Source organism: Gorilla gorilla, chromosome 1, assembly GCF_029281585.2.
Source record: "Gorilla gorilla gorilla isolate KB3781 chromosome 1, NHGRI_mGorGor1-v2.1_pri, whole genome shotgun sequence".
Lineage (NCBI taxonomy): Eukaryota > Metazoa > Chordata > Mammalia > Primates > Hominidae > Gorilla > Gorilla gorilla.
Genome location: NC_073224.2, coordinates 35,303,032 through 35,315,602, shown reverse-complemented (window position 1 = coordinate 35,315,602; position 12,571 = coordinate 35,303,032). Strand labels below are relative to the sequence as shown.

At 46.4% G+C, this 12,571-nt stretch overlaps 1 protein-coding gene across 2 annotated transcripts in view; it reads left to right on the top strand.

Annotated features, from left to right (window-relative positions):
* Positions 1-4,022: 4,022 nt before the first annotated feature.
* The window catches only part of DUSP10 (dual specificity phosphatase 10), a 41,610-nt gene continuing 33,061 nt past the window's right edge, over positions 4,023-12,571 (top strand). The window contains exons 1-2 of one of the 2 annotated variants that reach the window (XM_031004318.3): positions 4,023-5,089; positions 7,287-8,140. In XM_031004318.3, coding sequence (XP_030860178.2) covers positions 7,330-8,140 — 811 coding nt within the window. In that variant the 5' untranslated portion in view covers positions 4,023-5,089; positions 7,287-7,329. Of the gene's footprint in view, positions 5,090-5,468; positions 5,901-7,286; positions 8,141-12,571 lie in introns of those variants that run through there. The other variant, XM_063708292.1, reaches the window with a different exon arrangement.

Genomic DNA, 12,571 nt, shown 5'->3' with positions numbered 1-12,571 from the left:
AGATTGTGGTCACAGAGGCTCCACCAGTTCACCCCTGCTCCCCTTTCTATTGCCCCCACTTGCACTGATGTCTTTTACGCTTTGTATATAAAGTTTTCAAAATCCAATGTGTATTTTAATCTTATGGCACATCTTGGTTCAGACTAGCCACACTTCGAGTGGCCAACACATGTGTCAAATGACCACCACACTGGAAAATACAGATATAGAGCCTTAAATGGCTCAGAGCCTTTTCCTGAGTCACAAGCACACCTGCCCATGAATTTTGTAGGAAAGAACTGCAGGCCTCTTGTGTCCAAACTCATAGATAGTGGGACAAGCCCATGGCCCTGCCTCTGTTTCCATCATTACAGTAGCCACTGTCTTAGTCCAGTTGTGCCGCTATAACAAAATACCTGAGACTGGGGAAGTTGTAAGGAACAGAAATGTATTGCTCACATGAGTTCTGGAGGCTGGGAAGTCCAAGATCAGGGTACCATCTGCAGGTTCACTGCCTGGTGAGGGTCCAATCTCTGATTTCAAGATAGCACCTTGTTGCTGTGTCCCCACAGGGGAATGGAAGGGAACTAACTCACTCCCTGAAGCCCTTTTGTAATGGCCCTAATCCCTTCCATGAGGCCTCTGCCCTCATGACTTAACCACCTCCAAAAGGCCTCATCTCTTAATACTGTCACACTGGCGATTAAGTTTCAACATGTATTTTGGGGGAACATTCAAACCATAGCAGCTCCTTCCTTCAGGGAACACTTCTTATCAGCCCTTCCCTAGGCCTGGAGAGTGTTGCTGGATGTTTTGCCAGGCTGGTCTCAATGACCTCAAACACTTACCATGCCACTTTCCTATTCCTCAGCTTATTCCCCACTCCTTCTGGTATAATATCATCTTTATCCTGGATTATTTTTAAGTTTTCTGCAAGCCATTCTCTGCCTTAATTCTAGTACCTCCAGAAATCTACCTTGACCTTGAGGATTATTTTGAAGGCCCCACCTTCTGCCATTACCCCACACACTTAACCATTTAAGTGCACAAAAAAGAAGTAATTTAATTAATACATTTGCTAAATACTATCCATATTATATCTTATATGTTGGCCTAAGTTATTGTCATCTTTTGACTTTAATACATAGCACTTTGGCTGAAACAGTCAATATTTTTCTTATGATGTTTGTGGGAACAAAGATATGCTCAATACAATCATGTTACAACATCCAGACTGAATGAAGATGCTTCACTCTTTCTTTGGGACTGAAACTAACATTAAGGCTCTGCTGCTGGTTATTGAAATACAGATCAGATTTGTAGCCATTGGCTGACTAGCATTACGAATTTAAGTCTCAGGGCATTGTATTTCAGTGTAGTATTTTCACATTTATCACTCAAAAACAGGAACAAAATCACTTCTTCTTGTCCAAAAGATGTTCTGAAGAGTAGTGAATGGAAAAAAATTCCATCTATAATCTGATTTTTTTCACCAGTCTTATGACTTGAATATAAACTTAGAGATGCCTAACTTAAAAAATAACTACAACTTTGCTTATACTCATAATCTGGTAATTATTCCACGTTTCAGGCTTGATACATGATAAGGAATTTTGCCATCTTTCCCAATGTTTCAGCCTGGATGGCTTAGATTCTTAGTCAACTAAATTATAATAATCTACTACTTTGAAACTATAATAAAACAATCATCTCATTACAAGAGTTACATTTCTTTTTGAAATTACTTTTCCTTTTTGGGCCTTGTGGGAAAAGCTGTTAAGAACTCTTCTGCAATTGTATAAATCTATACTTTGGGCTTAGATATTGAGGCATTAAAAATGAATTCATCATTTATAGATCATATATACCTTTAAAGATAGACACCTTATTTCCTAAAGCAAGTAAATTAATTTTTTTTTTCCACTGAATGCCTTTTATCAGCAGGGGATCTTTTTTCCCCCCTGAGCGCTTGAATGAGTTCCCTTTTTCTTCTGAGTTGGGGTATTACCATTCTATGGATAAATGAAGACAGAGACTGGATGAACTGATATAACAGATAGAGTCAGAATCAGAACTTAGAACTCTCAAACTCTGAGTTAATGAAAAATTTTCCCATAATTGTCTATGTTTAGGGAAAGGTAAGCTTTCAGCCTTCCAGCTCCAGATAGATCAAGGGTAGAACCTCTGGGAAGTTCTTTTCTGATTTCTATAGAAATTACCCAGAACCCAAGTTTCTTGACCATAACCTGTTGATCTTCAAACATTTAGGAACCAAATGGTGTGCCCTAAGCACTCTGCTATTATCAGGAGGGTGAATTGACGTGTGTGTTGGTGTGTGGATGGAGAGAGGTGTAAACCAAAAATAAAATTCTAAGCCACCCCCCTCCCCACCCCTCCTTCCCAGGCAACCCTCTGAACCGACTAATTTGTCAACCAGGGGTCTTGTAAAATTTATCCTGAAAGACTGGTTCAGGCCATGAACGGAAGTGAGGGTGGGACGTGCCCCATTCATTATATATCAACCAACGGACTAATTTCTCAACCCAGGCTCCTGTAAAATTTATCCTGAAAGACTGGTTCAGGCCATGAGGGGAAGTGAGGGTGGGATGAGCCCTATTATATATCAACATGGAGTTCAAGTCTGATAAGAAACATTTTACAACCTATTCTCTCTGAACCTGCTGCCTGGAGACTTCATCTGCATAATAAAACTTTGGTCCCCACAAGCTCTTATCTTAACCCATACATTCCTTTCTTTGATCTCAGGTCTTTAGACAAACTCAACCAATTGTCAACCAGAAAATGTTTAAACTTACCTATAGCCTGAAAGCCCACCCGCTCCTTAGAGTTGTCCAGCCTTTCTGGACCAAACCAATGTATTTCTTAAATGTATTTGATTGATGTCTCATGCCTCCCTAAAATGTATAAAACCAAGCTGGACCCCAACCACCTTGGGCACGTGCTCAGGACCTCCTGAGGGCTGTGTCACAGGCCGTGGTCACTCATATTTGGCTCAGAGTAAATCTCTTCAAATATTTTACAGAGTTTGACTCTTTTCGTCGACAGACGTTACACAAAATCCTCTGCTATGTAAGACTATCGGACGTGTACGTGATGCCCGTCGTAACACTGGTGTGAAAAGCTGGACTGGGGGGTATGCGCCTGCATGTAAGTGGAGGTGCCCAAGGGGATTTCTCTTCACAGCTCATTGAGCATAGCTGACTTGCTAGCTATGGTCTGACACCTCTTGATTTCAGATCTGCCCTGAAAACAATTACGTGAATATGCCCCTGCTACTCAGTATACTACTAGGCTTGGAGTCTGAAGTAGACCTCCAAACCCCATCCAATCAGGTAAGGGAGAAAAACGATAGCCCAACATTCCCTAGTGCTCATAATGTATTATTCCATTATTTCATTTTTTATCCCTTCTCTCACAGATAAGAAAAGAAAAAGCTCTACTTCTTTAGGGTTCTTGGACGTAGACTCTCCACAGTTCATCTGGGGTTGTTCATCTCCACTTATTTTTGTATCCCAGGGCAACTTTCCTGCAGTTTCCCTAATGAGAATATTTTCCGGACTAGGCATGGGGCGGCTTGCCCCGCCCCCTACTCTTCTCCCGGGACGGGAGCTGCGGCCAGCTACCTGGGGCCGGCCAAAGTCAGGGGAGAGGGAAGAGGCGGCGTCACCTCCTCCACGCTCCTCCGGCCCCATTCAATCTAGCTATTTGCACTCGGCTGTGGCTCTTTTCCGCCAGCTGCGGCTGTTCCAGAAGCGCCGGGCTGCCGGTCCTGGCCTCGGCAGGGGCCGTGCGGGACCGAGGGGTGGCGGCCGAGGCATGTGGGGCGGGTGGGTTGCGCGCTGCTGGCACGGCGCGGGGACCCAGCGCGCCAGGCGGGAAAGGGGGGCGGCGGCGGGCGGGGACCCAGCCCCGCAGGGGCAGCGGGCGCGTAGCGGGCCCCAGGACGCCCGGCCAGGGGATTGGCCTCTGCACCGCTGCTCAGGGCGCGTCCCTTGCCGCCTCTGGCGTCGACTCAAGCCTCCTCCTCCGAGCAGCCCTCAGTGGCGCCGCCTTAGTGCTCTGGGTCGAGCCCCGGGAGGGTTAGCCTGGGGACTGCAGGGGCGTGACCGGGGCGCGGAAGTAGGTGAGCAGCAGGGCGGCGCGCGGCGGTCAGGCCGGGACCGCCAGAGGGGCAGCGACATCTGCGGGCGGGCGGGCGGCGGACGCTTCCCGGGCGGAGCAGGGCCCTCCGGAGGACGCAGGCCGCGTCGAGGCTGAAGGGCCTCCCTGTCCCGGACGGTCAGCTGCCAAGTTCGGGCCCTTAGCGCGTGGCCCCGGGCCGCGGCTCGGAGCGGAAGCGTCGCCCCTGGCTGCGCGCTCATGCTGGTCCTAGCGCAGAAGACCCGGCGAGGTCCTCGAATTTTGGCTTAGCGTTTGTCAAGTCACCTCGAGCGACTCGGAGAGAACCCGGCTTTCCCACTAGGGACGGTGATCGCAGTCTCTTTCCTTTAGAAAGTTACTCCGATACTTTTGATCATCTGTCCATAGTAAGGAGGAAAAATAGCGTGGTTTGTCCCCGGGTGAGGGAGTGTTGGAGGATCCCGTCTAGTGGGAAGAGCCAGTTTTAGCGGAGCAGCGCGTCCAGCCCGCTGACGCTTCAGCCTGGTAAAGGGTTAACTGCATCCTGCCGGTTCGGTTTACATGTAAATAGAGAGCAGCTGCTCCGCGCGGCCCGGGCTGGCTCTTTTAAGTTTTTGATTGGTTGCCAATGACATCACCGCCCGTGTTTTAACACCGAGGACTCAGAGCAGCTTCGGATAAACCCTCCTTAAAGAGATGAGGCCACGCCTTCTTACCCGCCCCCTAGGCTGCCCATTGGTCGCGGGGCTCTGTGAGGTAGCGGTCGGCTTTCTCCGGATTCTTATTGGTCCAACCCGCCGTCGGTCGGCGGCGAATCCGCCCCCTCAGAACCTTACATTTACAGTGTAGCAAAAGAGAAAGTAACTATGTTGCTGCTGGAGATCAATGAAGCCGAGTGAATGGGGCTGAATGTGCAAGTCCATAGCTGAAGCGGAGCGCCAGATGGTGGAGGAATACACTTATTTATGAAGTAAGTGGAAGTCACCGCGACTACTCCTGAGAGCCCGGGACTGGAGGTGGAGGATTGTAAGGCGGTGCTTGTGTGAGTGTGAGTGTGTGTGTTTGTGTGTGTGTATCTGTGTGTGTGTGAGAGAGAGACAGAGACAGAAAGATAGAGATGCGATGCTGACGGAGGAGCTACAGCAGGTAGGGTTATAAGGTTCCGGCTGTTGGCTCCTGCTACCCTGTGCGTTTACTCCCTGCAGTCTACTTGGATTTGGGGCGAAGAAAAAATGAGGTTTGTTGGGATGCTTTGCGGCAGTTTTAAATGCCCGGGGCTCATTAGTGCGCTGTGTGCCGAGGAGTGAAGGGGGGGGGGGGCGGGGGGATGTTAAATGCTCCAGGAGTGGGGAAGAAGCATCCTCTAACCACTTAATTTTCTCTCCAGCTCTTGCCTAGTGGTGGAAGGGAGAGGGGATAGCTCAGTATTTCTCTGGGAGATTTTCTGGGCCAGACTGGATGGTTTCACGGGCAGTCTGTACGCCCGACCCTCTGCTGCAGGGATGCAGGTCTCTCTATACACTCCGTGTGTGTGTGTGTGAGCCTTGAACTCTGTGTGGAGGTGGGGGTCCCAGCGCGTGTCTCTGTGAACACGCTTATGCGTCCCTCTCAAAAGAAATGGTATGTTGATCCTGGACGTATCCTACCAGGTAACACAATAGCAAAGACTTTCACCGCTTGGTCCAACCGGGAAACAGTTATAGCTTCTGGAATAGTACTCGCTCTTCCGAAAAAATACTACGCAAGGGAAGGGAGGTTGACTCCTTCGCTCCCATCCAAAGGTGGGTGAGAGAAACCCGAGTCGTTGGAGATCTGCCGACGTGATGGGTGCGTGCCCCGTGTGCGCGCGTGAGTGTGGATTCCGCGTGTGACTCTTTGGTTCTGTGTAAGAGAATGGTGACGGTCGTGTGTAGACGGATGAGAATGGTGACGGTCGTGTGTAGACCGATGATAGATGGCATTATTCCTCATAGCTCTTAAAGTTCGTTTAGTTGAGCGTCTCTTGGCGTGGGGTTTGGTGTCTTTGCTATGTGCATGTCTAATAGAAGAAGAAGAGTTAGCAAGCCTGAGTTGTAGAGTGCCCCTGTGCCTGCAGGAGGAAGGAGCTGTCTTTTTGCAGACACTCTGAAATCAGAGATAGATCCGGTGGGCAACAATTCACTGTCCCTTTCAACGAGTACAGGCTAATTGGGAGGTCCTCTTTACGGAATCAGTACTCTTGAAGGGGGGATATCTGTATGGGATTGAAACCTTATACAACGTGGCTGCCTCCCATTAAGAGAAGCTCTAGGATGCAAAGTCTGTGCCAGCCAGGGAGATGAAGAGGGGAGGAGAGCCCAAGTTGTCCTTTCCAGGCAGGAATGAGGGTGGGAGCAGGTGAGAGAGCAAAGGGTGATGGATTTGCCGGGGTTGGGGTTTCCAGGTTTCCAGATCTGGCTCCATGGCTTGAGATTTCGTTTTAGGACACCAGTTAGTAGTGAAAAGGGGAAATGCAGATTAATTTATAAGAGGCCAAAAGACAACATGTGAGGTTTTAATATGACTATGTTGTGCTTTTCAAAGGACCCCAATAGAGAATGGAAGGCAAGAATAGCTCCAAGTTAAAGAGATTCACTTAAGGGGATTTGCAGAAAGTTGACATCCACCCTGATGTATATTTAGCTGCTGTACCTTTCTGTGAACCATGCCAGTGCTCTTGGTTACCCCTTTGCCTTTGCAGCGAGTGAGGGAATTAAACGGCAAGCATGCAAGGGTGGACAAATGGGTCTTTCTCAGATGTTTGCAGTGTACTTCTGCCCGAGAGCTGAGGTTCAGAATAGATGCCTCTTAAGAGCCTCCCTTCTGTCTTCAGCTTTTCTAATTATTTGTGCTTATACCTTCTCTACAGCTGAACTTTTATGTAGGTCCAGGAAAGGTTGTTCATTAACATTTACAGCATTACATCGAAATTTAACCTTAGACTTAGCAACCAAATTGATTGGAGCCCTCAGGTTTGCATCCTCTTTGAATACATAAAAATGAATTTCAAGTTTTGATAATGGTATGATAAAGGGCAATTAGGATGACTTTGCTCAGAGGGATGCAAAGGTCTTTCCCAGGGATTGGATGAGACTGCCTTTTGTGTCACGTGACTTTATTCTTTCTTTCCCCCTTCCCCTTCTTTACAGACTGTCTTGAGTTCTTCTTGAATTGCCAGTTTTCAGCCTCCTCATGCCTCCGTCTCCTTTAGACGACAGGGTAGTAGTGGCACTATCTAGGCCCGTCCGACCTCAGGATCTCAACCTTTGTTTAGACTCTAGCTACCTTGGCTCTGCCACCCCAGGCAGTAACAGCCACCCTCCTGTCATCGCCACCACCGTTGTGTCCCTCAAGGCTGCGAATCTGACGTATATGCCCTCATCCAGCGGCTCTGCCCGCTCGCTGAATTGTGGATGCAGCAGTGCCAGCTGCTGCACTGTGGCAACCTACGACAAGGACAATCAGGCCCAAACCCAAGCCATTGCCGCTGGCACCACCACCACTGCCATCGGAACCTCTACCACCTGCCCTGCTAACCAGATGGTCAACAATAATGAGAATACAGGCTCTCTAAGTCCATCAAGTGGGGTGGGCAGCCCTGTGTCAGGGACCCCCAAGCAGCTAGCCAGCATCAAAATAATCTACCCCAATGACTTGGCAAAGAAGATGACCAAATGCAGCAAGAGTCACCTGCCGAGTCAGGGCCCTGTCATCATTGACTGCAGGCCCTTCATGGAGTACAACAAGAGTCACATCCAAGGAGCTGTCCACATTAACTGTGCCGATAAGATCAGCCGGCGGAGACTGCAGCAGGGCAAGATCACTGTCCTAGACTTGATTTCCTGTAGGGAAGGCAAGGACTCTTTCAAGAGGATCTTTTCCAAAGAAATTATAGTTTATGATGAGAATACCAATGAGCCAAGCCGAGTGATGCCCTCCCAGCCACTTCACATAGTCCTCGAGTCCCTGAAGAGAGAAGGCAAAGAACCTCTGGTGTTGAAAGGTAATGCCCCTGCTCCCTTCCCAAGCACGGTCCTGATTAGCCGGGTTCACTTTGGGTTTTCTCGTAGAAGTGACAGCATTCTCCTTACCCTGGCTACCAAAGACCAAAATAGACTTTATTCTTTTCTTCCCTTCTATGCTCTTTATTGTTTTGGTTTAGTAAGAAAAACCCAGCAGCACTGAACTGGAAGCCAGAAGATCTGGGTTCTACCCTTAATTCGGGTTCTAATTTGCATTGTGCAAGTCATTTCACCTCTCTGGGACTGTTTTCTCATCTTTCTAAAAAGGGGCTTTATACACACCAGATGGTATCTCAAGTCATGCCTGGTCTGCTAGCTCTATTCCAATCAATCACTAGTTGGAAAGTTATTGTCTCTCAGACTTAACCAATGTTGATGGAACAGAGGAAGGAGCAACTATGGTGAACTACAAGTAAACCTACAGGTACCAGTTCTTATTGTGGGAAATTCTTTCTCTTTCTCACCTTTCTGACCAGCTTGACTTTTATGTGGTTTATAAAGTGACCTTGAAGAAGGGCAGAGCTTCTTATTCTAAGGCCCCATATAAAGTATAAGTTCACCAATTACATCCATTCCTCTGCCAAGGCTCCAAGGGAACAGAGACGTTTTTATGAAACACTCCCCAACCCATTGTTTTTTCTGGCCTCACCTGACAACGGTTGGCATCATGGCTCCTCCCAAGATGGAGTAATGGGTCACTTGCCCCAGTATACTGAATGCAGAATAACTGAGATTAGCGGAACTGAGCTCTGGCAGAAGGAATTATTCACCCACTCTTCTCGGAGCACCTTCCATACCGTGTTGCCTAACCTTTCCAAGTAGCCTGCATCCTGTGCCCAGCCTAGCTGCACCTCTTTGCCCTCAGATACTGACTTTTGGGGCACTGTACATCACTCTCATTCGGCATCTTTTACCTGGTGGTGGTAGTGAGAGATAGTCGTCTTCTCTCTTCTCTCCTCTTGTGTTTTGAGCCAAGGTACAGTTTCTGGGTCACATCTCCAACCAGTCTCCTAAAGTGTGTTGACCAAAGGTGTTGCTGAGTTTGAACACATTGCGTATTTAAATTGCAAGGGGACATGTGGGTGAGCAAGTTATTTTGTCTCTATGGGACAGCTTTGCCATTCTCCTTCTTGTCTTCCCAGTGAGGCATTCTGCCTTTTGTTAAGCAGTGTTCTGGGAATTATAGTTCTGAATTCCGCTGACACAATCTCCTCTTCCCACCCTACGCTCTCCTCAAACTTGCCCTCATGGGGCTACACTACCACAAAGGCACATCTCTCCTTAGGGCTGGTGGGCTTTGCTGGGAAGGAGAACATGAAAGAATTGCATGTAGAGAGTTCCAGAAGCTTCTAGGCATTTCCTGGTGGTGGTGGTTGTGGTGGTGGGTTTTCTTGAGGTCACAAATGTGTTCAGATTTCCTCCATATAGCTCTGTATTTTATTGTTTCTGTATTCTTGTTTGGTTGACTTTGAGTGATTCCCAGGATATTTACCCTGCTATTGTCTTACCATAATCTTGATGTGTCTGGCCTCTTACAAATGAGAAAATCCTACCGAGGAATTTCCCATTTGTAATAGTTTGTCTTGGGGAGCAAAGAGGAGGATAGCCAATGATCATTATGATCTCCTCTTTTCTCACGCAGAGCAGGTGTTCATGATAAAAAGCAAGTCTTTTGTGTCTTCATGATCTGAAGAGAGGAAACAACACGGATCAAGATGACCCTAGACCTCCTAATCATGGGGATGATTACAAGGAGTTGCAGACCCTACTCTCTATTTTGCAGTGGGTGGAGTTGTGGATAGGGGTGACCCATCAGTCATTGAGAAATGAATCTCCTGGGTGCTACTTGTGAAAGTGAGGTTCCTCTCTCCCTTTCCTGTGGATGCAGCTGAGATTCTGGACAGCCCAGCCTTGTTCCTCAGTGTCAGAGTAAGATTGCCTCAATGGGGCGGGGCAGGACACACTGCTGACCTCACCACTGGGCGCCCTGGGCAGCCACTGCGAGGCCTCGTCATTTTCGAGTTGGTGAGACACCGCGGCAGTCGACTTGGAAGATGCTCTGGTGGTAGAGGTTAGATTATTTGTAGTTTTGGGGGCCTTTTCTTCAAATATCTGGGAATTTCATTGAAAATATGTAGTTCAGGAGTGAAGGGGTCTATATTCTGCTTTATAATTATCATTATCATTTTGGTATCTTTTGGGAGAATGGCCTAAAATTGGGACCAAGATGGAAAAGAAGGGAAAGGAATGGGTCAATATTAGAATGCCCTTCATTATCCTTTCATTTGGTAAACCAGAGATTAATACCATAGCACCGTTGTGGTGAAAGACGGGGTGGGCATTCCCCAAAGGCATGACCAGCAGACCTCTCTCAGATTCTTGAGTGGGTCAAGCAGACCATTCTGGTCTGGCTTCTCCTCTCAGATTTATTTGAGTAATCCCCTCCCTTGGTGATAAGATTGTGTTTCAGCAAGAGTGGTAGTGGTACCATTTCGGAAGGAGTAATTTTTGCAGGGAAGTTGGTGGGAGGGGGGCATAGTTAGAACATAAGGAGGAAACTTCTAAAGGCTTGTTAGTTTATTTTCAGAGATTTCAGTACAATCTTGGGTAATTTATGGCTGGCCCATCTGATGCTCTGGTTTATGTTTGTAAACACTGGTTGCTACCCTCCCTGTCCAAGATCCTTGTCCCCCTGTCTCCATGCCATACTCTCCATTTTTGGTGCTGTCTGTCAAGTAGAGCGGCTGCTAACTTGCCATTTTAGTAATGCTGTGTCAGGTTGGGAAGAAACCGATCAGAGGCATGGCAGCCCCTGGGATTAAGTTACTGTTCTAATTTACAGTGCCCTCCCTGTTGTGACCTATGCTAGAATCTATGTTTTAGTCTCGTCTTCTGAAGAATAAATGGCATCAGACCTGTGCTTCTTTTCGACCTGGTGAAAATGATCCAAATGAATAAATATTTAGGGATTTGTGAAGTCTTTGAAAGAATTATATTGTTTTACTCAAAGCTGATTTTTAATCAACTAAAACTTGCTTTCTAGTCAAACTGAGTAAGAAAGCTGAACAATTCTAGACCATCCATAACGAGAGCTACCGTTTTTGCTATAAAGTTTTTCAGGCTCCCTTTCTTTTCAGTAAAGCTGGGTCCAGGGAAATAATTTGTCATTTACTTAGGTAGGAAGAAATAGTCTACTGCCCCTTTTTCTTAAAGACAGTATATGCCTTCAAAAATGGTATTATAAACATTTTCAAGCATATAGAAAAGCAGAAAAGTGTGTAATGAACATCCATACACCTATCAACCAGATTAAACAATTATATTTTTCCTATTTGCTTTCTCTTTTCTGTTGAAATATTTAAAAATATAATATAGATAATGTTTTAATGTATTTAAGTATGTTTAGTGTGTAACTTAATGTTTCAAATTCAATAAAGCTGGAAATATTTTATAGTATACTATGAACATTTTCACTCATAAACACTTGAGTGTCATGTACTCAATTTTAAGTGCTTTTCAACTTCGAATCCCTCTGTGACTGACTGGCAGTCAGGTCTACAGAGGAGCTTCCCTCCCTGGGAGTAGGAGGGCTCCAGGTGCCTCCTTGGGGTCTGTGTGTCCCCCTTCCTCCCTGGTATGTCAGAGCCCATGCCTGTACTTGCTCTATGCTGTTGTAAAACAAAGAATGACCAACTGCTACAATCTTTATAGGACTGCTCTGTACCAAAGGCCTTTACTGGGGGAATGTGAGAAGAAGAGGGAAATGGTTTAAAAGGATGATCCATGGGGAGGATTTGATCATGCAGGCAGTTAGGCCTTTATACTATAAAACTTCATCACTCCTTAGAATTGAGCACCATACATTGCACACTTTTCCCTAGTTGAAAAGAATTCTGAAATATACTCTTATTGGCAATGTAGAGTTCTATGACAAAGTGGATGGCTAGGCTCAGAAATCAGAGACCTGTGAAAAACATTCTGTTTCTGCCCTTTTTTGGGGGGTGGGGTGGGGAAGGGAACAAAAGTCTCCCCTTTTCTCTCAGAGATGTTATGAGGATTTTTAAAAATACCTGAAATAAAGACATATCTACATTCATAAACGTGCTGTTGTTATTCTGAGCCCCTGGTTAACATCCAAGGCTAAAATGTCAAACATTAGCCTTGTAGCAAATGATGGAGAAATCAAGGCAGAACTTTGGATCTAGTCAGCCTGAATGCTAGCCTTGGCTCCCCTCTAACTAGGTATGTGCCCTTGGGGAAGGAACTGAATCCTTCAGTTCCTTAGTTACCTCATTAACAAAAAGAGGATATAACAATAGCTATCTCAAAGTGTTAGTTTCTGAAATAAATGAATTAATGTGTGTAAAGTGTTCAGAACTTTACACACATACATGGTAAGCACTCCATAAATA